This window comes from Amaranthus tricolor, chromosome 2 (genome assembly GCF_026212465.1).
Source record: "Amaranthus tricolor cultivar Red isolate AtriRed21 chromosome 2, ASM2621246v1, whole genome shotgun sequence".
Lineage (NCBI taxonomy): Eukaryota > Viridiplantae > Streptophyta > Magnoliopsida > Caryophyllales > Amaranthaceae > Amaranthus > Amaranthus tricolor.
In genome coordinates this window covers 36,788,063-36,809,840 of record NC_080048.1, presented here as the reverse complement: position 1 = coordinate 36,809,840, position 21,778 = coordinate 36,788,063, and the positions used below count along the sequence as shown (strand labels likewise).

General features: G+C 31.4%; 2 protein-coding genes across 2 annotated transcripts; one reads left to right on the top strand and one right to left on the bottom strand.

Annotated features, from left to right (window-relative positions):
- Positions 1–9,559: 9,559 nt before the first annotated feature.
- LOC130806810 (uncharacterized) lies at positions 9,560–14,276 on the bottom strand. The gene is made up of 4 exons (XM_057672014.1): positions 13,869–14,276; positions 13,098–13,306; positions 11,679–11,786; positions 9,560–10,715 (listed from the first exon to the last, which is right to left on the bottom strand). Exons 1-4 carry the CDS (start codon positions 14,158–14,160, stop codon positions 10,035–10,037), a joined length of 1,290 nt encoding a protein of 429 aa, XP_057527997.1. The 5' UTR covers positions 14,161–14,276; the 3' UTR covers positions 9,560–10,034.
- A 2,098-nt stretch (positions 14,277–16,374) lies between these two features.
- LOC130806342 (cytochrome b6-f complex iron-sulfur subunit, chloroplastic-like) lies at positions 16,375–20,685 on the top strand. The gene is made up of 5 exons (XM_057671371.1): positions 16,375–16,596; positions 17,617–17,867; positions 18,602–18,719; positions 18,999–19,181; positions 20,352–20,685. The coding sequence occupies exons 1-5, from the start codon at positions 16,558–16,560 to the stop codon at positions 20,451–20,453; spliced, it is 693 nt and encodes a 230-aa protein (XP_057527354.1). The 5' UTR covers positions 16,375–16,557; the 3' UTR covers positions 20,454–20,685.
- Positions 20,686–21,778: the final 1,093 nt, after the last annotated feature.

Sequence of the window (21,778 nt, the reverse complement as noted above, 5' to 3'; positions counted from 1 at the left end):
TTGTTATCAGCCTTTTGTTTACTTCTTCATTTTAAGATTGTTTTATGTGGAAATTGTTATAAATTAATTAATTTTTATTTTATTTATTGAACAAAATTAATTACAGAATTACTCTTTATTTTTAAATAAATTTATTTCTTTGTATAATTGTTAAAATAAATTCAACTGTTATTTGATTCTAATTGTTTGACTTATAAAAAAGCTTTTAACATGATTATAAATATTAGGTGAATTTATTTAAAAATAAATAATAATTGGTTTATTTTTAATGAATTAAGCAAAAGATTGCTTATTATTCACAATTAAGAAAATTAATATGAAAATAAGAAAGTATTTTTATTATATATAAATATAAATAATATGACATAACAAAATGAATTTGTGGTTCATAATAAGAGAGATATTATGGAATAGCTAAATACACATGAGAAAATTAAAAGAACAAAGTGGATATCTTTTATTATCTATTAAACAAAAAAAATCTTGTAAATTGATTTGATTGAAAATTTTTGATTGGTAGAACTTTGATCTAATTTGGACTTTGTAATGAACTTATATTTGATATTATTATTACGAAAATAATTATTTATTTATTTTTTTTTTGAGAGAAAATTATTTGGTATTTTGTTAATCCTATGATAGTAGTAGTAATTATTCATTTCAAAAAAAAAATAGTATTTGATTATGAAAGTTAAAAAAGAAAATCCCTTAAAACCCCTATGCCCAGCAAAAGTCTCTAATTTAACAAAAAATTATTGTTCTTTTTAATTATTATATTTTTTTTTGGGAACAAATATATAAACTCATATAAAATATACTTCATAACATAGCTGATTATAGTGGCTGATTTAACCAACTGATTTTATTAATGGGTTTAACCAGCTGATTTTTAACTCGATGCTATGAGCAACTTCTTTAAAAACAGTTTATTCATAACAATACACTCTTTCAATCAAATAGTTACCAAACATTAAAATTGGCTGGTTTGACCACTTAAACCTCTATTTGTATCAAAATAAGCTAAAATTGCTCAATGAGTCAATTTGCCAAACACCCCCCAATTATCACTGTAAAGTTAAAAAATTTCAGAAAACAAATAATAATCAATATAATAATATTATAACAACTTGATAATAGACAACTGAATACAACAAAGATAAAAAAAATTAAAAATTAAAAAATTAAAAAAAAATAAAAAAAACTTGATAGATTTAATAAAAACTAATAAAGTAAACATTAAAGATGTTTATAATAAAATATAATACCAAATAATATATAGAGGTTTTGAAACACCCCTTTCTACACAATATTTTTCGTGGGATAGCATAGATTACCATCCTTATCACATATTTCTGTTTTTCACGCTATCCAATACATGATTTTAATAGTTGTTACAATTCTGTTTTTCACGCTATCCAATACACGATTTTAATCTTTAATATCTTTTCATATAATAAAAAATTCTAAAAAGTTAATATTATAAAAATATGCATTAAGACGAATCAAACAAGATCCTACTTGACTATATTTTTACATTATATATGAAGAAATATATATCAAATAAGATCAGTTGATAAACATTAGTTGTACAGAAACTGTAGCAATTATTAAAATCCGGAGGAAGTATAAGAATTTACAAACTTATCCTATTAGTCACTATAGAAATTGAAACATAAAATTTCCATGACAAAACAACATGCTTAGATAGAAGCAAACCAACATAGGATAGTACAGTCCTTGATTCTTATTAATCGTCATCGTATAACACAATAACATAGGAAACTGCATTCCTCATAGAGCAACTAAGATTTCAGAGTTCTCCAAAGGTGTGATTACAATCTTTGGAATGAAAACCTTAGAGCCAATATTAGGTCTAACTATAACAGTTGCTTGTATAACCCAACACAAAGATGATCAACCACCAAGTGTGTACATTGCATAATCTCGCTGATTCATCTATATTTCTGAGCATCATCATTCGAGCGCCAACTTTTAAGATTAACTTATGTTTTGGAACTCAAGATGCAAGTATTGAGTTGAGAAACTCAAATAAGATGAGTAAAGACAATATTAGTTTAACACCGAATTACACCACATAAAATAATTAAACATATGTCTTGAATAATGTTTTCCGAAACATATGGAATACTTACTTTGAATCCATCACGTCTATGTTGGATTGTTTCTATGTGAGTCCAGACTGCTGAGAAAAACATGGTATTTGCTCCTTATTCCTATGCATAGTTGGCGCTTTGCTAAAGATTGCTCGTACTCCGACAATAAGTCTTGGTAAGTAGCCACATTGGTTATGTTCGCCTGAATCCGAGTCTTCATTTTTGCTCATTTTGCAATATTATTTCTTGTAACTCCCGAGCCCACAACCCCTTCTATAACAGTAGCGGATTCTTGATACAAGATTAACATTTAATAATAATAATAATAATAATAATAATAATAATAATAATAATGTCTAATACAATAATGTTGCGGAAGTCTCAAATGCCGAACTGTTAAAAAAAATTTCAAATCATACAAACTAAAATTTGTTTAAAATAAAATAGTAAAATATTACATCTGAAAAGAAATATTGTTTGTTCAAAATAAAAAGAGATACATCATCATCAAGTCATCATAAAAGATACCAAAAAACAGCTAAGTTCTTAATATATAGTAAATGCTGTGTCCTGGATCGAAACCTGAAAGTAAACATTCCTGCAAAATAGTGCCATCCATTATACGGATGACAGCCGTTTGAATCGGAATCAGCGCCTAACACCGAGTACAAACTCCTCAACTATATAATACTATGATAATCATAATATATTCACGAGATATGCAAAAGTACATTTTAAGCCTTGATTTTAAGTTTCTCAGTTCTCGTCTCTCATTTTCAGTTCTTGAATATTTTCAATAATTTTTCACATTCATCACACGAATGTAAATAACATATTTTCTATAGTCACTGTAACTTCCAGGAAAAACTCGGATCGTTAAAAGAGAGATTTTTATATTTTAAAAGAAAACTAAGCAGGACCCGAGTTTAACCAAGATGTCATAAAGGCACGAGAAAACGAAATTTTTAAAGTTAAAACTTGCGGATCGAGTTCTACTAGAGTTATTGTAGATTAATTAGTGATATCGTAGTCTTTGCAGCGGATAAAAAATATGAAACCAAAAGTCCAAGGAGTACATCTCGAGAGTGAAGTTGCCTCTTAAATAAATCAATTCCTAAAAAGCTAATAAAGTTCAAAATTAAAATCCTTCCGTACTCTATCTCTTTTATTCTTCAGATGTAATCCTCACTCCCCAGCCTGCAACTTAACTCATTGCTAGTTATTAACCCCGAAAGGAAAAACAACATCATCGCAGGATCGTTAAGATCAAAGGTACACGTCAGCAAAAACATCTCTTATAACATTAACATTATAGCATAAAGCACAATAGCAACTTACCATACGTCGGCTACAGTTCAATATTTACTTTTTAATAAATTTCAAATGATTCATTGAGTCAGACAGCCATACTGCTGTACTTTTTCGGCCATACTGCCGAACCAAACCCCAAACTTCAGGAGTAAGACAATACATTATGGGGAACTAACCCCTAAGCAAGTCTCTACCATAGGCAACACGCCTTACTTCGGTGCCTATGGTTAAGTATGCATACCCCCGCGGTGGCTCATAATGCCCCCACAAACCGCAAGTAAAATCTTTCCACCAATCGACGTCATACTACGTCTACTTTAAAGTTAGTGAGGTCATACTACCTCTACTCATCAAGTTATTGAAATCATATCTGTTGAATAAGAAAGCATAACATCACCTTCACACTTTATTCAATATATTATTATTATTATTATTATTATTATTATTCCTTTATAACAACCAATCCACGATATACAAAGTTTTACTGCGTCTACGTACCTTAAGAAAGCAAAAGCAAATCTTAAATGAACCTATCAACTTCCCGTCACGAATCGACTTCCTACACGATTCAATCGTACATACGGGAATAAGCATATATTCACACTTTCTCAAACCACAATCAAGGCGCACACACACACACACATACACACATCTAACATCAAGCCACACTTGCAAACAATTCATGATCACACAACATACTTCATCACAACATAACATCAAATAGGATTCAGATTTAGTATTCTGTCCAGAACAGTATGTTAACACTGTCAAACTGAAATTCCGACTTCACCGTTGCGTCCGGAAGGCGTCAAAACCCCTGGGTACCAATTTTCATAATTCATAATGTACTCTAAATATTTTTAACCTATTTTCAAGCCAAAAAGTGCTCCATAAACAGATTTTTTTACCATTTCCCTAACCCTACGGGATTTACCAAAATTCATCAACAAATGAATTCCAAATGGTATATTGCCTATTAAATATCAATGACCAAATTTATATAATTCTTATGAACCATCTTTGAGATTAAATTCTTTGTTCAACAATAATTTCTTTATACATGTTTGTATATTTTTTTTCTCTAGCAAAATTATAAATTTTTCATATTAGCCAATAAAATAAATAACTTTTCCACCAAATATAAAAAAAACACACACATTTTTTTTACATGAACATTCATATTTATATATAAATTTCAAAATCACCCATCACAAAAACCAATCCTATTCTTCACATATATGCATATCTAAAAACTCTAAAAAGAAACATCCTTCATCAATTTAGATAGAAAAATACATCCCAAAATCATACATGAAATTTTATATTCATAAATTAAACATGAATTATAAGATAAAACATATAATAATCATAGAATTTTAAATTAAAACTTAAGAATCAACATAGATTAAGAATTACACTTACAATTGTAAAGAAAAAACACCAAATGATGAAGGGTAATGGAGTTAGGAATGTGGATTAGGAGGAATTTTGAGAGGATATGTTTTTATTTTGTCCTTGAAAACTTTAGAAATGAAAGGATGTCAAAATGAAAATGATTAAGGAATTAAGAAGGGTTAATTATATGGGATTAATGCCTTGATCCTTCATTACTCTAAGGGAGTTACAAACTCCACCAAGAGTCCCTCCTATTTTCTTTTTTCTTTTTTTGAAAATAAAAGATGGGTTAAGGAAAAGTTTGGGCCCAACTAATTCTAATTGCCAAAAAGGATTGCAAATCTCATGACCAAGCCCAATAATAAATAAAATATATATATAGAAATAATATTACTAGTGAATTATTAAATATATCGGGGAAAAAATATCGGAAAAATATCAGGGTGTTACAGTCACCTACACCTTTTAACTATAAGATTCATCCAATGGATCTACTTAGACCCAAAATCACATTTACACAACATACATAGTAATGACTATCTGATATATGTAAGGGTCTGGCTAGTGACGGAATATATTCCACACTCTAACTGTGAAGGGAGCCGTCACTCCACCAATTTTTATGCTCGAACTTCTACAGGATGAGACTTTCTCGGACCCCTTGTCTAACCCCTCATTTCTACGTGCCGGGAAACACGGGCGCTAGATTATACGTCGGTCCATGGTTCGACATTTCCTTACTATTAGATTCATTCTTCCAAATACACATAATTTCAAACAAGACTCCATGTTATTTATTTCACATTGCTATAAGTCAACCCTAGTCTAGTCAAACTCCAAGTCAACATCCTTTTAAGGAAAAATCAACATATTTACTAATTCAATAATTAAGAGATTATCATAATAAAAAAATTTCACAACTTATGACAAAGTTTTAGGAGCTATATAAGTTCTTTACAAGACTATATAAATTTATAAAACTTAAGGAAAAATTTTCGTAATATTTAATAAGGAAATTTTATCGGTTAAACATGTAAATTAATTAAAAATCTATAATAACCAATAAAAATATTCTAAAAATATATTAGATTTCCAGAAGCTATATGAAGTTAGTTTTGAACCAGAAAGTTCAATAAAAACAAGCCTATGCATTTTAACTAAATTGTTTGGTCATTTTAACGATAAACCGACATAAAATTATTAATGTCCTTAAATGTCCAAGAAAATTTGTCCAAGGGTTCTCATATAATCCTACTGTATATGAGAGTGTCACAAAAATTTCAAGTCCAAAATAGTCCGTTTAGTATTTATTTTATATTTTATCGGTTTTGGATTTACCGTTTTATTTAAAATTCACAAGGGTCAGTAGATGGTCGTATAAGCTTATCCAATGATCAAATTCCAAACCTACTATCCATGTAAGAGTCTCATAAAAATTTCAAGTCCAAAATGGTACATTTAGTATTTATTCATATTTTAACATTTTTGCGTTTTTTCGGTAAGTAGCCAACACTTAGTAAAAACTCATAAAAAAAATATTAAAAGTTTATATTCTGGTTCAAACTTATAGGAGACATAATAATATGATTTTATTAACTAATTGATCCATTAATATTTTATTACTTAAAATTTCATAAATGATCATTTTAATAAAATAAGTTTATGAAAATGAACCTAAATGATTTTCTAACTTTTAACTATTGTAAAGTTCATATAAAATATACTCCTAAAGTTCCTAAGCCTACACAAAATTTATTCACAACAAGAACTTCACAAAAACATCACAAAACACCGTTTTTTATATTTTTCTTTCGTGACTCTTATTTAATACAGATTTCGTGTAATAATCACAATATTTGAAAATTAATAATATAAACATGTAAATAACATTTCTAACATTATTATATATAAAAAAATATCATAAATTTTCAATTTATAACATGCATATACTTAAACTTATAATAAACACTTTATTTTATTTTTAACACAAAAAAATGTGTTATTCTTACTTTGAGTAAACATGCAAGATAAAATTAAATCAATCTAACATATTTTCATATCTTTCGCATATTCAAGTAGATATAATATAAATGTCACATAGATGAAAGTTAAGAAGTGTGTACCATTTTAGTTATCAAGTGGTACTAAGACCAAAATAGATAATAAAATAAGAAAATACTCTCAAAATAATATATTATTCAAGAAGCTCCAAGAATAATAATCTCTCAAAATAGTTCTTGAAAAATAATAATCCAAGCTTTAAAAAAATATTTTTCAACCTATTTAAATAAAATTCAAGTTAGTAAGGTGATGGTAAAAATTCATCCTTTTTTAAAAATGGACAAATCTTACCTTATGGAGAAAATTTGATGAACTTGACTTAAAAGTGGATGATGTTAAGCTTGTTCTTCAAGGGATTCTTCAACTAAGATCATAGAGAACATAAGGAAAAAAAAAAAGCTAAGAATGTGTTTAAGTGTGAATTAAGGAGGCAGGATGAGCAAAAATCAAAGGGACATGGGGAGGGGATATAATCAACTTGTAGGGGCTGATTTGGGGGATTTATCATGCTTAAAAATGGACTAATGGTAGTGCATGCAAGTCTAGGTAGGCTAAGATAGGTGTAAGAACCTTTAAGTGGCTTATGTAAGTGAAGATATAGTGAAATAATGATGTTTTCTTAGGGGAAGAGGGGGCTGGTTGTAGGGGTTGTTTGAAGCTTGATTTTTAGCTTAAATTTATCCTATTTCAATGCTAGTAGATGTACATCAAAATAATGGGTAAATTTACTTAAGGTTTGGTATTGAAATTTAGCTTAGTATGTACTTAATATCAGCTAAAAATACATTTAAAGTTGATTATAATATTCATAAATATAACTTATGTCAAAACATATAAATCAAAGTTATAAAGTCGAAAAAAAAGCAGCAATGAGTATAAAATCTACATACAAGACCAAGTAAACATTAGATACATCTTCTAATATGATAAAAACAACCATATGGACTTCGCTTGTAATGTAGCTCAATCATGTAAATGTCAAATCATTTGTACCATTTGCCTTGGAGATTGTTTCAGCTAATATAGACTTTTTTAACTTGGAAACACATATAGAGTTCAGGTGTATCTCGACAAAGAGTTTGATAGTGATGTTTTTCTGAGTAAGTTTAAATACACGCATGACCACGTTCAAGAACAACTTAAAGCACGTGGACAAAGCATGTTGGGAGGAGATAGCACTGATAATTCCAAAGGTGTTGTAATAATTCAATGGAAGTTCAAGGGGGAGCCTTAGGGTGGCAGCCGATTCAACACAGCTTAAGTTGGAAACCTCATTAAATGTATATTCCGATGGTTGGGTCTTGCGACGTGGTGGAAGGGGTTGTAAGCTCGGGCGCTACAAGCTATAATGTTGCGATAAAGGGAACAATGGAGACTCGGATTCAGGTGAACATAACCAAGGTGGCCATTTACCAAGTCATATTGTCGGACTACGAGCGATCTTTAGCCAAGCGCCAGCTACGTATAGGAATAAGGAGCATATACCACATCTTCTTAGCGGTCTGAACTCACGCTTGGTCGTACCTGATGAAGTACACCAGAGAACTACTCATTGGCGCCTCCGCACCCATCATAATCTACATACTTGTGGCGAAGATAAAAAGGCTTCATACAGATAATCGTTCAGAGCCGAAAATTCGAATGGAAAAATACGCATACAATGGAGCAACACTGCAACTGCCAAGTAGCATGCTAGATTGCTAGAACAGATGTGCAAGTGGATTCTCAATGTGACCTCGCAACGTAAAAATCTGGTCATAATGACTTATAGGGAAAGTCTTCTTGACATGCTGGTCAAGAAAGCAGGTTTTGTAATGAAGCAGCAGTACAAGGAGACATAATATCATTGGAGGAGAAGACACAAGTGATGTGGTCCTTATTTTGAGGGAGGATTGCTGGGTGTACATCCCGTATTAAAAGTGTTGACAAACATATAAGTAATCCAAGTCCCATATCGTAAAAGTAAGAAAGTGTTAACAAACATGTAATCCAACTCTAAATTAGTATGAGGCCTTTTAGGAAGGTGCTCGGAAATAAGTTTGTGTGAGTTTAGCACAAAGCGCACATCACACTAATGTGGATCATCCACTCCTCATTAGACGACACTCCTCACTCTCAACTCCACTAGTTCGCACATTCTAACTCATACTCCCTTAAGTCTAAGGTTGGTGCACACAATATTAGTGAACACTAACTCCATACAAAACGAACTCTAAATACACATATCATCGTTTTTGCCACCTCACCCGATTCTTGATTTTTTGAACTTGATTATGACTTATTGTTGTATACAATTGATGGAGTATCTTTTCCAATAAAATCAGCTTGCAAACTGTTGCTTATCCGAGTTGGGTAGATACTGAATTTGAAGAAGATCTAACCAAATTCTTGGTTGACTTTTTTAAGTGTAACCAAAAGCAAGATGTTTATCTTGTATCGACTATCAAAAAAGTTAAACTTTTTTGGTGGTTCTTGTTCATTCGCAATTATGTCTTCGGAGTTCAGACTAAAAAAAATATCTCCAAAATCCTTGCATTAAAAACTTCCAATAATAATCTACAAGTTCTATAGATAAGCTCACTGATGAAAACAACCCTAGGGCATACTCAAGAGAAAATTTTGCACTGCTGTCATGGTAATTAGGCAGGCAAGCCATAGTAAGAACTCCAACAAATTCATCAACTAATATTTATTTTTTCCGAATAACTTGTCAAAATTGTAAGTTGTTGTACAAAAGTCGTATTCTACTCTTGTACTTGAACCAGTAATTAAAGACCACAGGCAATGTGCAATATTACTTCTTTTGAGGGGTGAGGGTTGTAGAAACTAGTTAAAGAAGTTGTAAGAAGCATTGGAGCTGCAAAAGCATATCTGGAATACAATCTGATTCACATAGATGACAGTAATCTTCGTCATAGGCCCGGAAATTCTTCTTCCAAAATAGCGAATAAACCCACGACAGAAATAAATAGGAAACTTTCAGGCAAGCATTTATAAAACTGCTTGTTTTCCTAATGAATTTTCAGTATAGTGCTTCAGGATCATGATGTTATAGGTTCTGTGATGTCGTTTTGTATTAAAATGTCACAATGCCACATTTCTTCGTTAAGCAGTATATCAATCAACCCAAAGATCAACACTGCGCATAATCAGTCAGGACTCAGGATCATCGCATTCAGTAATTTTCACACCTCGACATATTCGCCTCAATAAGGATACCCTACGAACTCGAATACCCAAAACGCTAGCCTCAGTGGAATTGTTTTTCATTCTTGTACCTGTGAACTCTCTGCTTTTCCGTTTCCCTCTTCTTTGAAGTGTTTCAATGTCCTCACTATTTTCAGGATTTACATAAGTTTTGTCATAATTTAAGCTGAACAGGTGCCTGAGATAGTAACGTGGATCAACATAACAAGATGACATTAACACAAGCCCTTTCACATTACATGGCTTAACGAGCTGGACGAAATCTTGTATTTCGCGAAAGCAGGAGTGATCAGAGTAAGGAACTGAGAAGATATACTGATGAATCTTCGCAACAGACCTCATGTTCCTGTCAGTTGGGGTCCCATCACTTGCCGATTTCTTGTTAGTGGAAGCTATTGTATGAAATACACCATCTTCGTATTTTCCCTCCAAGGGTTTCACTACCCAAGAAAGACCAGATGGCATAATTCCAATAGTTGGCCTTCGGTAATTCAAGCCCTCCAAAGTTGCTATGCTAAAGCTGTAACGAGGAACAGCTCTCACCCTTGTCAGGAAAGTCTTCGTTGTGAAGATATCAGGGTAGCCAAGCAGATGCATGGTCTGTAGCCTTTCTGGCCACACCCATATCTTTGGGACAAGGAACAGGAGGGAAAAGAAGAAAAAACTCAGTTAGATAACAAAGATAAAACATAGATGAGGCTGCAGGACTACTTTTAGCTCAGAGTTCAATTTTAGCAGGAACTAGAGGATCAAAACTGATGACAGCTAAACTCGATGATGATCATATAGAAGTACTACGTAGTAATTGATTGATATTAGATACTCATTCCCGGAAGGTTTTATTGATCACACCAAAATATACAATCATAACTTTATATTTTATACATTGAAAAAAAAATCACTGCGCAATTTCAAATGTCAAATTACAGTTACCTTTGTGAATTATACAAACTACAGGTGGCTAGGAATGTACAATTTGTGACCTCCAGAAAAAAGATACAGAAAAACATCAAACAGAATAAAAGGAAATATATAAAAGGGGAAATGTTTATCATGTAATCAATCGATTTTTTATATTAGTTACTTAAGTATTGAATATTAGAAAAATTCTTAACCATACTATTTAAAAAAGATGGATATTTTACAATTAGAAACCAACAGACTAAAGTATGTATAAAGTATAATCGTAATCACATCAAGTTAACCCACCTTCTACAACCGAGGCAACTGTTTTATAAGCTTTATACCATTGACATTATGGCCACAGCCGACTCTTATCAATCTACCACTGCACTCAAGGGTATTTTTCAAAAACAATGAACACTGACAATTCCAAAGGCATTAAAATATGCGCGGAAGAACTCAGCAAGTTACTCAAGCAACCTAGATAAAAATGCAAAAAAATTAAAATCTACACATCAAAGCATTAGCAACCATGTAAAATTTATTTATGATGAAACTTCAACCATGTAAAATCTACACATAAAAAAATTAAAGATGCTTCCTTGATTATGCTATACGTTACTCTTTTGTTTTTGCTAAAATGGACCAAGTAAGATCCAAAAATCAAGTAAATTAAATGATTCTAACCTTGATATTTAGGCAACGCGAAACTTCAAGCAACATATCTTCTTTACCAAGGGAATCAATCCCAATGATGATATCATGATCTGGGTGTGAGGCAATGATCTCTATAACCTGCAAATCAACCATTGAAGCATTTCGTCCCTTGTAGCAATAATTTGAAACAATTTTCTTATTAACAAACTATTCAGGCATATGTTAGCCTGCGATAACAACCAAAACATGAACCATCTATGTCAATTCAATTCTTAACCTCAAATATACACGTCAAATCTTTAAACTGCATCACAAGAGGACATTCCTACACATTTTGCACCAAAAACATGAAAAAATGTATCTGGAAAAAGTATGTCTGAAACTTAGGCATCCCAGACATGAGTACTGAAGCCTAGCTGTCAAACTAAAATAAATAGCTACCAATAAAATCTACGATTGATGGCGTACTTGCTCATTTTTTTCCCCAAAATATCCTATCAGAGTCTTCTGAATAAGGAAAAAACAGAGCAATGTGATCTGACCGAAATGACCAATAAAATCAGAGAAAATGTAGCAAGATAGTACTAGCTGATAGCTGTACTTCCATTTCTTTGTGGGCTGTGGCATAGTAACCTCAAGATTATCTTATGACAAAACGAGCACAAACATCAAGTAGAAGAAACTTTTCAAGGATGCCACAAATTTGTACAAATATTGGGGAATTTGACCTACACTTCTATAAATTTCACACGTTTGCTCAGGTAGATTGCAAATCTTCCCTAGAGAAATAGGTGATGTGTTTGACTATTTGTAGCATGCGAAGATCCATTTTCGATTCTTCAATTCTGAATCAAAGATACAAACCTCTAAATTCAGAATCAAACACCACAAAAAGACATTATGGAGTCAACCTTTTAGGTTATAGAGAAGTGTACGGTGTACCCCGAAAAAAGAGAACAAACTCTTGACTTGACAATGGTAATACGAACCTCTAAAAATGCACCTCTAGGGACAATGGTAGTACAATGGGATTATGATTTTTATTTAGTTCATGGATCCTTCAAACCATGGCCAAATGAAATCGAAAATGGAAAAGAAAAACAAACAAGCTATACAGATCTGCAATTATTTTACTTCTGAGATTGCTTAGATTAAGCTGCACTTAAAAGGAATGGTATATGTTCCTTATTGACCTCCCCATTCTGAACAGACTCTGGTATGTGGTATGATTCAGGTTCGATTCACTATTCTAGTAACAGTGTGATAAATGTTTTTCTCCATTATGCCATTAAACAATAACAGTTATTCAACTAGCAAATAAACATTCATTAACCCTATGTCACAAAGCATAACGTATGTTGTATAGATAAATAGGCTTGTCGTAGGCTCTTTACATTATTAGTTGAAAGGTATAGCAGACAAAGTGGAGCGTGAAAGAAGAACAATTACCTGTTGAGCAGCAACTTGTCGGGTAGGAAAACAGAATGCAGGATTACAGTAAGTATTATCTAGGTAAAGAACATCAAGTTTAGCTCCTTGAAGAGCATCAAAGAGCATATTCCTTGCTTTCAAAGCCCTCTCATCACTTAATTCCCAACGGAAATCACCAGTGTAAAGCACATGTCCAAACACACCTCTAAACAAGAACATCACAGCACCTACCAATCCAAATAAGTAAAACCCTAATTCAAAACCTAAAGTTCACAAATTCCAAAATTGAACTACAAAGTTACGGTATGAGAAAACCAGGACAGCAAACAGCATCATTAAGCATAAATTGACAATAACGACAAGTAAAACCCTAGTTCAAAACCTAAAATTCATGGAATTCAAAATTGAATTATAAAATTTGGGTTCAAGAATACCAGAACAGCGAACAGCATCAATAGGCATAAATAGACAATAATGATAACTATAACCTTAATTTGATACCTAAAATTCACAAATTCCAAAATCTAATTATAAATTAGAGTTTGAGAGTACTAGAGCAGTAAACAGAATCAATAGCCATAAATTGACAATAAAAATGGATAAAACTCTAATTCAAAACTCAAAAATGACAACTAACAAAAAGAATTTTACAATATTAGGTTTTGAGAATACCAGGACAGTGAACATCATCAATAGGCATAAATTAACGATACAATAAGTAAAACTCTAATTCAAACCCTAAAAATCACAAATCCCATAAGTAAATCGCAAATTAGGGTTTGTAAATACCAGGACAGTGAACAGCATCAATAGGCATAAATTGAACAGAAGCAGGAGATCCTGTTGAAGGAGAAATAAGAGAAAGACGATGCCATGAACCAATTTCAACAACACGAAGTAAAGAGAAGTCAAAATCCGGGAATTTGAGAGGAAAAAGCTTGGCGGTAGTACGAGAGCAATAGAGAAGACCATTACACCAAGTAGATGACAGGCCATTGGTATGATCAGAATGAAGATGAGTAAGAAAGTAAGCTTGACTTCCCTTCGACCATCGATCTACTGATATCATTCCACCTTCCATTACGCTTTTAGTTTTGGACGATTTGTGATTTTCTGGTTCTCTAACGACAATTGAAATTGAAATGTAAATTTGATGATTCTTTTGGCGCCATTTATTTCGTTGTAGGAAAATAAGACCACTCCCGTCTCATTTATTTAAGAAGGTGTTAACGGTATTTGAAAGGTTAATAAGTCGCACTTGGTAGGATTTGACAAGTTAGAATTTTGTCGTTTTAATTTATATTTTTTATTTTGTTTATTTTATTATTTATTTTGTCTTATAAATTACTCGTATAAATTACGGAATTTTTGCATTTATTTTTGTCTCATGGTAAAACATTAAATAAACACAAAATCTTTATTAATTTAAGGCTAATATTACTCGTATAATATTTTTTTATTGTTAATTTTTTTCTATTTTATAAATAATCATTAATAACACGTATAATTCATACTTTCTCTGTTTCATAATACTTGAATTTATTACTATTTATTGATTGTTTTACAGTACATATGCTCTTTCTATCTTTGACAAATAACAACTTAATAATTCTCATTCTTACCGTAACTTTATTCTCGTTATTCACATCATTACTTTTTTCTACCATCAGTTAAAAGTGACTTTTCTTAATTCTTGTATCATTATTTAAAGGTGCAAGTAATTTTAGAATGGACGAAGTATTACTTAACAAAAATATAAGTTATATCAAACTTGTAAATGAAAATAAATTTTTTGTTAATAGCACACTAATTTTTTTTGGTTAGATGATGCTGAAAATGTTTAAAAAATTTTAAATACGGCGGCAATAACATTTTTAAAGAAGGATTCATTGTGTATTATTTATTATTTTTATTTTTTGAGAGTCTTATTATTATAAGGGTAAACGGGAGATATTTGAAAACTTGTTAGTACAGTAAGAATTCAACCATTAAATTAAATTAACTTATAATTGTTTGATTTTTGGTTTCATGAAAATTGGGAGATTCACTGGGTTTATTTTTCACATTTTACATAACTATTAGAAAAATGTTTTTTTTTTAATTTATTTTTTGTTATAATTAAGTATCAGTTAATGGCATTAACATGATCGTGTGATATGTTACTTCATTCATTTTATTATATTTGCTACTGATAGTTACATTTCTCTACTGAATATATCACTATCAGTTGTAAGTATTATAGAACGGAGGTAATATATGACTCAACCTAACTGGGAACCTAATTTTTAACTCTATGTGTAAATTTTGATGTCTTTATCAATATATGAGGAGGGAATTAAACATGGAAGAAAATAAAGGAAGTGACCAACTTTATACATGAGATTACTAGATTGAATATGAAAAGTTTACCAAATAAGGAATACCAAAATAATTGAGAGATACTTATTTATGAAACTTTTTTGGTTTTTCAATTTAATTTGCAATATTTTATTTTGATAATGGTCTTCATAATTTTTTAACTTTTATGTTATTTACTTAATTTTTTATCACACTTACTAAATATGTTACTTTAAGAAGTTCCCATTTAACATTTTGAGGTGTTTTATTTGTTGTTTTCATAAAGAATTTTTTATATATATGATAAATTTTTGACAAAAATAACCTTGTGCATCCTCATTTGAATACTTTAATGATACTTATAGTCTCCACATATTTTTCTCTAACTTCATTTTTAACATTTTTATATTTTATGGTCCTCACATGTTTCCACTAACTTTATAAAAATATTTTTTTATTATTTGTGGTTCCAATATTTTTTTTCACTAATTTCCTTTAATTTTTTTTAATGTTTATTGTTTATGGTCCTACTTTTCTTCCATCAAATTTATTGTTCAATAAAATAATACTTCATATTCACTATCTTAAAAAATTTAATTTTCTTACGACCTGTATGATAAGTGGTATTAAACGATGGTAGTGGGAAAAAAGCTAGTGCAACTTTGTCATGCTTATCCAACTTTCATCATCTCATTTTCTTCATAAAATTCATTTTAATGCATTACCATAAAGAAAAATAGTACACTATAAATTATTTCCATTACCATTATTTAATACCACTAACCAAACGAGCCGTTAATTCTCGTGAACATTCTTTATAGCAACTTCATTAAGAAATGGAACAAGTATTATTTATCTTATTACCAAAATACTTGTTTCCTTTTTTTATACGTGCAACTGTTGACTAACTACAAATTAAACTACAAATCGTGTGATTCCTTATGAGTTGTGACCATAGACCATAAGGCATATGGTTTAGAATGTGTGGCATAAACTCAATTAGCCCACATTATCTCTCTCCCTGCCATTGACTACCTTATCCATCCAACCACACATATTCCTTACATCACTATTAGTCACCCAATGGCTTCCTCAATTTATCATCTTCAATCTTCAATCCCATTAACTAAAATCAATTCCCATGGCTTCCTCTACTCTTTCTTCCACAACCTCATCACAGGTTCTTTTCCTCTCTATTCCCAATTCCTTGACTTTTATTTTGTTAACTGTTAAGAGACTGTCTCAACCAAAAACGTAAGTTGATGGTTAAGATTTAATTATATATGTTATATACTATGTACCACGCCTCCTCACAAGCCTCCTCCTAGTTAGTGTCGTTCCTTATAATTTTGAGACCCTAGGAAAAAAAATTTAAAAGACCCTTATATATGTAAATTTTTGGTTATTTTTTCATGTAGTTCAGTAGTTATGCACTTAACTAAAAAACCTAATGTTGCAAGTTCGATCCATGCTAAAAGTTACGTATGCAAATACTAGTTTTTAATTATAAGGATTAACTTAATTTGGGCCTTCATGAGCTAGGCCCTAGTCGGTGGCACCTCAAAACTACTCTTAAGAATTAATAGTTGATAGAATATATTTAACATAGTGGGCATTTGATCGAGTTGTTTCTTTGACATGATATCAAAAGTCAATTTGGCAGATAGGTTACAGATTAGAATCTCATCTAAACCAATTTCAAGTGAAATATTTAGCACAATATATGAGAAGGGCAATGAATTGCATTCATACTTTTTCCTAAAGGGCTTTATATAAAAAGACGTGATAGAGTATATAATATATTATGCAAGTCATATGAGACAGTCTAATCATGAAACGAACCCATATTATTATCTTATTTCTCTAATTAATCACTTTAAATTTGTAAGTGATTACTTTAACATGCTAAACATACATGAGTCAGCTCAATAGAGAGGATTTCACCCAGATACCGTCTCATTACGAATTTGTGTATACTAGGTGACTTTAACTATCAACTAAAGTATTTGGTTAAGTTGGTTCGTTCTTTGATAATAGTTTCACTTGAAATGAGAGGTTAATAGAGATTCGAACTCGTGACCTAGACATCTAACATCATATCATCAAAAGGCTAAGCTGATGACTGAGATTCCAATATATGTTATATACTCTGTCATATTGAAATTTGAAACTTGCCTTTTAACTTTGTGTGTTTAATCAGCTATGTGCTCAAAAAAGTGGGATGTTTGGCCCATCATTGGCATTGGCAAAATCAGGAAGAGTGAATGTGTTAATGGGTAAAGAAAGAGTTAAAGGAATGAAAGTGAGTTGCCAAACTACTAGTATTCCTGCAGATGATAGAGTACCTGATATGGGTAAAAGGCAACTCATGAATCTTTTGTTGTTGGGTGCTATTTCTCTTCCTACTGGTTTTATGTTGGTTCCTTATACTTACTTCTTTGTTCCTCCTGGGTATGTTGTTTTATCTTTCATTTTATTCTTTTAATTTCCATCCTTTATATATATACGATTGCCGAATGCCAACGAACCAACTCAATCAAAAGTTAATTAAGCAAATGATTGAGACTTGAGACTAGAGCTATTAATCGGGTTGGGTCGGGAGAGGTTGGATGGGTCAAAGCCCGTTTACACTTGACTTTCCCCAACCCATTAAAAGAAGCTCATTTAATGATCTTGTGGTTCTATATATAAATAAATATATATATATATATATATATATATATATATATATATATATATATATATATATATATATATGTTATGTATAAAATATGAGAATATTTTTATGAAAATCAAGCTAGATAATAATCCCATCCGACCTGACCCGACTCTTTATATCAAAGTCTGACGATGACTCGACTCGTTACTGACCCGACCCGTTAATGATACGTTTTAAATAACCCGACTCTTGACCCTTGGGTTGACCAGCCCCAATGAATACAATTAGTTGAGACCTTACGATATGTGTTATATGCTCTATGACCCATTTCACACGAAAATCTTTTGGCCTAGTTTCGCTGTTTGAAGCATGGAAATGTAATTTTAAAAGTATAAACTTGAACTGCTCATCCGCCCTATGTAAATCTGTATTGTGTTTTCCGAACCCATGAATCTCGATGAATCATATGTATGGTACTTGATTTTTATTTTATAACATTGGATTTGATATCATAAAACGATAACAGCGGAGGAGGTGGTTCCGGTGGCACCCTTGCAAAGGATGCTCTAGGAAATGATATTGTAGCTGAGGAATGGCTTAAGAACCACGCACCAGGCGATCGCACCCTTGCTCAAGGGCTCAAGGTATGTATCCCTAATGCCGTCCTTTATAGGCTGCCTAAATGTGAGTACATAGAGCTGAATTTTTCAATTACTTATTCAATACAACTACTCTTATGAAAGACCGTCTCTAAAAGAGTCGACCTTAAAATAAGAAGCTCACGTACTTATTTTCTCTTTAATTTTATTAATTAGGCTATTTAACCTATATATCTAATACGTCTTTCGGAGAGACAGTTTCTCACAACAATTTGTGTATTCAATATGTTGCTCATAAATAAACCTTTGATGATACTCGATCAGGGCGATCCAACCTACTTAGTCGTGGAAAGCGACAGAACACTCGCAACCTACGGGATCAATGCTGTGTGCACACATCTTGGGTGTGTGGTGCCGTGGAATGCTGCTGAGAACAAATTCATATGTCCATGCCATGGATCTCAGTACAATAATCAAGGCAGAGTTGTCAGAGGACCTGCACCTCTGGTAAGCTGTCAATAATAGCAATTATTGCCTATTTTTCCTTCTACTAAGACTTAAAACAGTCTTGGTGTTAAATTAGACTGGACTTATTGTAAATGGCAGCATATATTAAGGAAGCATGAGGTTCGTGTTAGGACGTGACAATTCGTTGCATAATCACCCTATTGGCCCACTCGTATGGACACTCCCACTGAGCATTCGTGGGCTTGGGCTACAAACCCACGAGAGATGAGTATTGACCTGCATACACACTTAATGAGGTTCACTTTGTCTCAGGATTGCCCACCAAACTTTATATGCAAGTTCACAATCCACTATTTTAGTAATGTGGAATCTTTCTCACATGTGAAGTATTTTCAAAAGTACACACTTTATAAACTAAGGAGATATCATCCCAAAACCATATGGCAATGGGAGAAAGGGCTCCAATGACTTATAAAGTATATATACCATCTTTAATTCATCGATTTGCAATAAACTATCCTAACACTTAGTTTGTTAGTGACTTGAAAAACTAGAATTCTCCCTTAAAAGTTGTATGAAAGGAATTGTTTTTACGCAAACGAGTCGGTTGCCAAATACACTCCTTGTTCTAGCACAAAGAAGATTCTAACATGTCCAATCGTACAGGGTAAAAGATAGAGCAGATTGTAAAAGATTTTGATATGAAATAAAGGGGCCTCATATATATATATATATATATATATATATATATAGGGGAGGGATCCATTGATAAGGGGTTGAAAATAAGAAGGATAAGAAGGACTCTATACCCTTAATTTCACTAAAATAAAAAAATCTTGGTCACGATTGAGCCAAAAACTCATAATTGTAAAAGTAACTATGTTACACAGAAAGGTAACTATGAAATAATTTTTAAAATGTTCTTAATTTTTAACATAGTATCCCTATTTGTATATATAGTAACCAAACAAAATCAAACAAAAATCCTTCTCACCCTTCTCATTTTAAAATTCTTCTTATTTGATCCTATATATATATATATATATATATATATATATATATATATATATATATATATATATATATATATATATATATATATATTAAAAGCGCATAGGATTTTAAGAATATTTTCGAACTTTTGCTTCACCCCAATTGTAGTGTAGATTGCTTATCGACGATGATTATTTGTTTGTTTTCGTATTGCAGTCGTTGGCATTGGCGCACAGTGATGTAGTTGATGGGAAGGTAGTTTTCGTGCCATGGACCGAAACAGATTTCAGAACTGGTGATCAACCATGGTGGTCGTAAATCAGGCCATAGCAATCAGCTGTTGGATCTAATTCATTATAACATCGTCTACATAATTCGAAAACATGATAAGGGCAAAGCGAGCTACCGCTCAGGACCTTAAATTTTTTAAAGTCTAAAAAATTATTTTTATGTACAAGGTTGATATTCATTTGAATTAAATTTAATATAAATTCTATTTTTTACCAAGTAATATAAATTAATAGTAATTATCAACAACAAAAAGTGAAAAGAGTATTATTCTTGGGCTTTTTTAATATAAGTTAATAGTTAATAGTATAATACTCCCCCCGAACCAATTTAGTTGTCCCATCTCCTTATTTGACAAAGTCTTTTTAGTTGTCCCATTTCTATTTTTGTCAATCTTTTTTTATCTAAATATCCTTAGTTCACACAAGTAATTACGAATATACTCTCATATACCTTACTTACCCAACTATTCTTCACTGTTTACCCTTCAATATTTACCCTTTACTACTTACCCTTTTTAATGGACCTCACACCATCCTTAATAACCGTGCCCAAGCAAATGGGACATCTAAATTGGTTCGGAGGGAGTCTTATTTATCACGTTTTAAATTTATGGGGCTTTTTTAATTTTTACTTTTGGGCCATAAATGAGACAACCTTGCATATATCGAAAATTTGAAACAAATAAGTGATTTTAACAAAAAAAAAATAAAAAAAAGAAAAAAGCTTCGGGAAAACTTAATTCCAAAAATAATTGTCTCCATGTCCGAGCCTAAGATCAAGTATGTTCGCAGTTACTAATAGCGAACAAAAAAATTGATCAAAAAAAGTCAAAATGTTTGTTCACAGTTAATAATTGCGAACAGAAAAAACAATTGAAGCCGATTTTTTGTTCGTCGTTAGTGACTGCGAACATACATGACCTTAGGCTCGGACATTAAGGCGCTTATTTTTTGAAATTAACTTTACCCGAAGCTTTTTTTTTTTTGTTAAAAATACTTATTTATTTCAAAATTTCGCATTTACCAACCATACCGGAAAAATATGAAGAAAAAAAAATAAAATTGTCCTAGCTTATGCTTATCTGTTCTTTTGAAATTACAATGGAGTTTCTAAAAGTGATTATATATGCTTAATAAAGTAGAAAAAAATACATAAACATAAAATACTACCTTTGTCTCACCAAATGGGCGACAAACTAAGAGAAAGGAATAGTGAGAGAAATGCGTAGATAAGAAGAAAATACAAGTTAAATTGATAAATAAAAATTATAAATAAGGTAAATTTGAAGTTATGGACTAAAAAAAATGGGACAAAAAGAGTTATTTACATAAAGAAATACTTTTAGTGAACAG

Coding starts and splice junctions, on each gene's coding strand:
- LOC130806810 (XM_057672014.1), bottom strand. CDS start 14,160: ATGGAAGGTGGAATGATATCAGTAGATCGATGGTCGAAGGGAAGTCAA. Junction 11,787..13,097: donor GACAAGTTGCTGCTCAACAG/GTAATTGTTCTT, acceptor GTTGATTTGCAG/GTTATAGAGATCATTGCCTC. Junction 10,716..11,678: donor CGCGTTGCCTAAATATCAAG/GTTAGAATCATT, acceptor CTTGTCCCAAAG/ATATGGGTGTGGCCAGAAAG.
- LOC130806342 (XM_057671371.1), top strand. CDS start 16,558: ATGGCTTCCTCTACTCTTTCTTCCACAACCTCATCACAG. Junction 16,597..17,616: donor CTTCCACAACCTCATCACAG/GTTCTTTTCCTC, acceptor GTGTTTAATCAG/CTATGTGCTCAAAAAAGTGG. Junction 17,868..18,601: donor TACTTCTTTGTTCCTCCTGG/GTATGTTGTTTT, acceptor AAACGATAACAG/CGGAGGAGGTGGTTCCGGTG.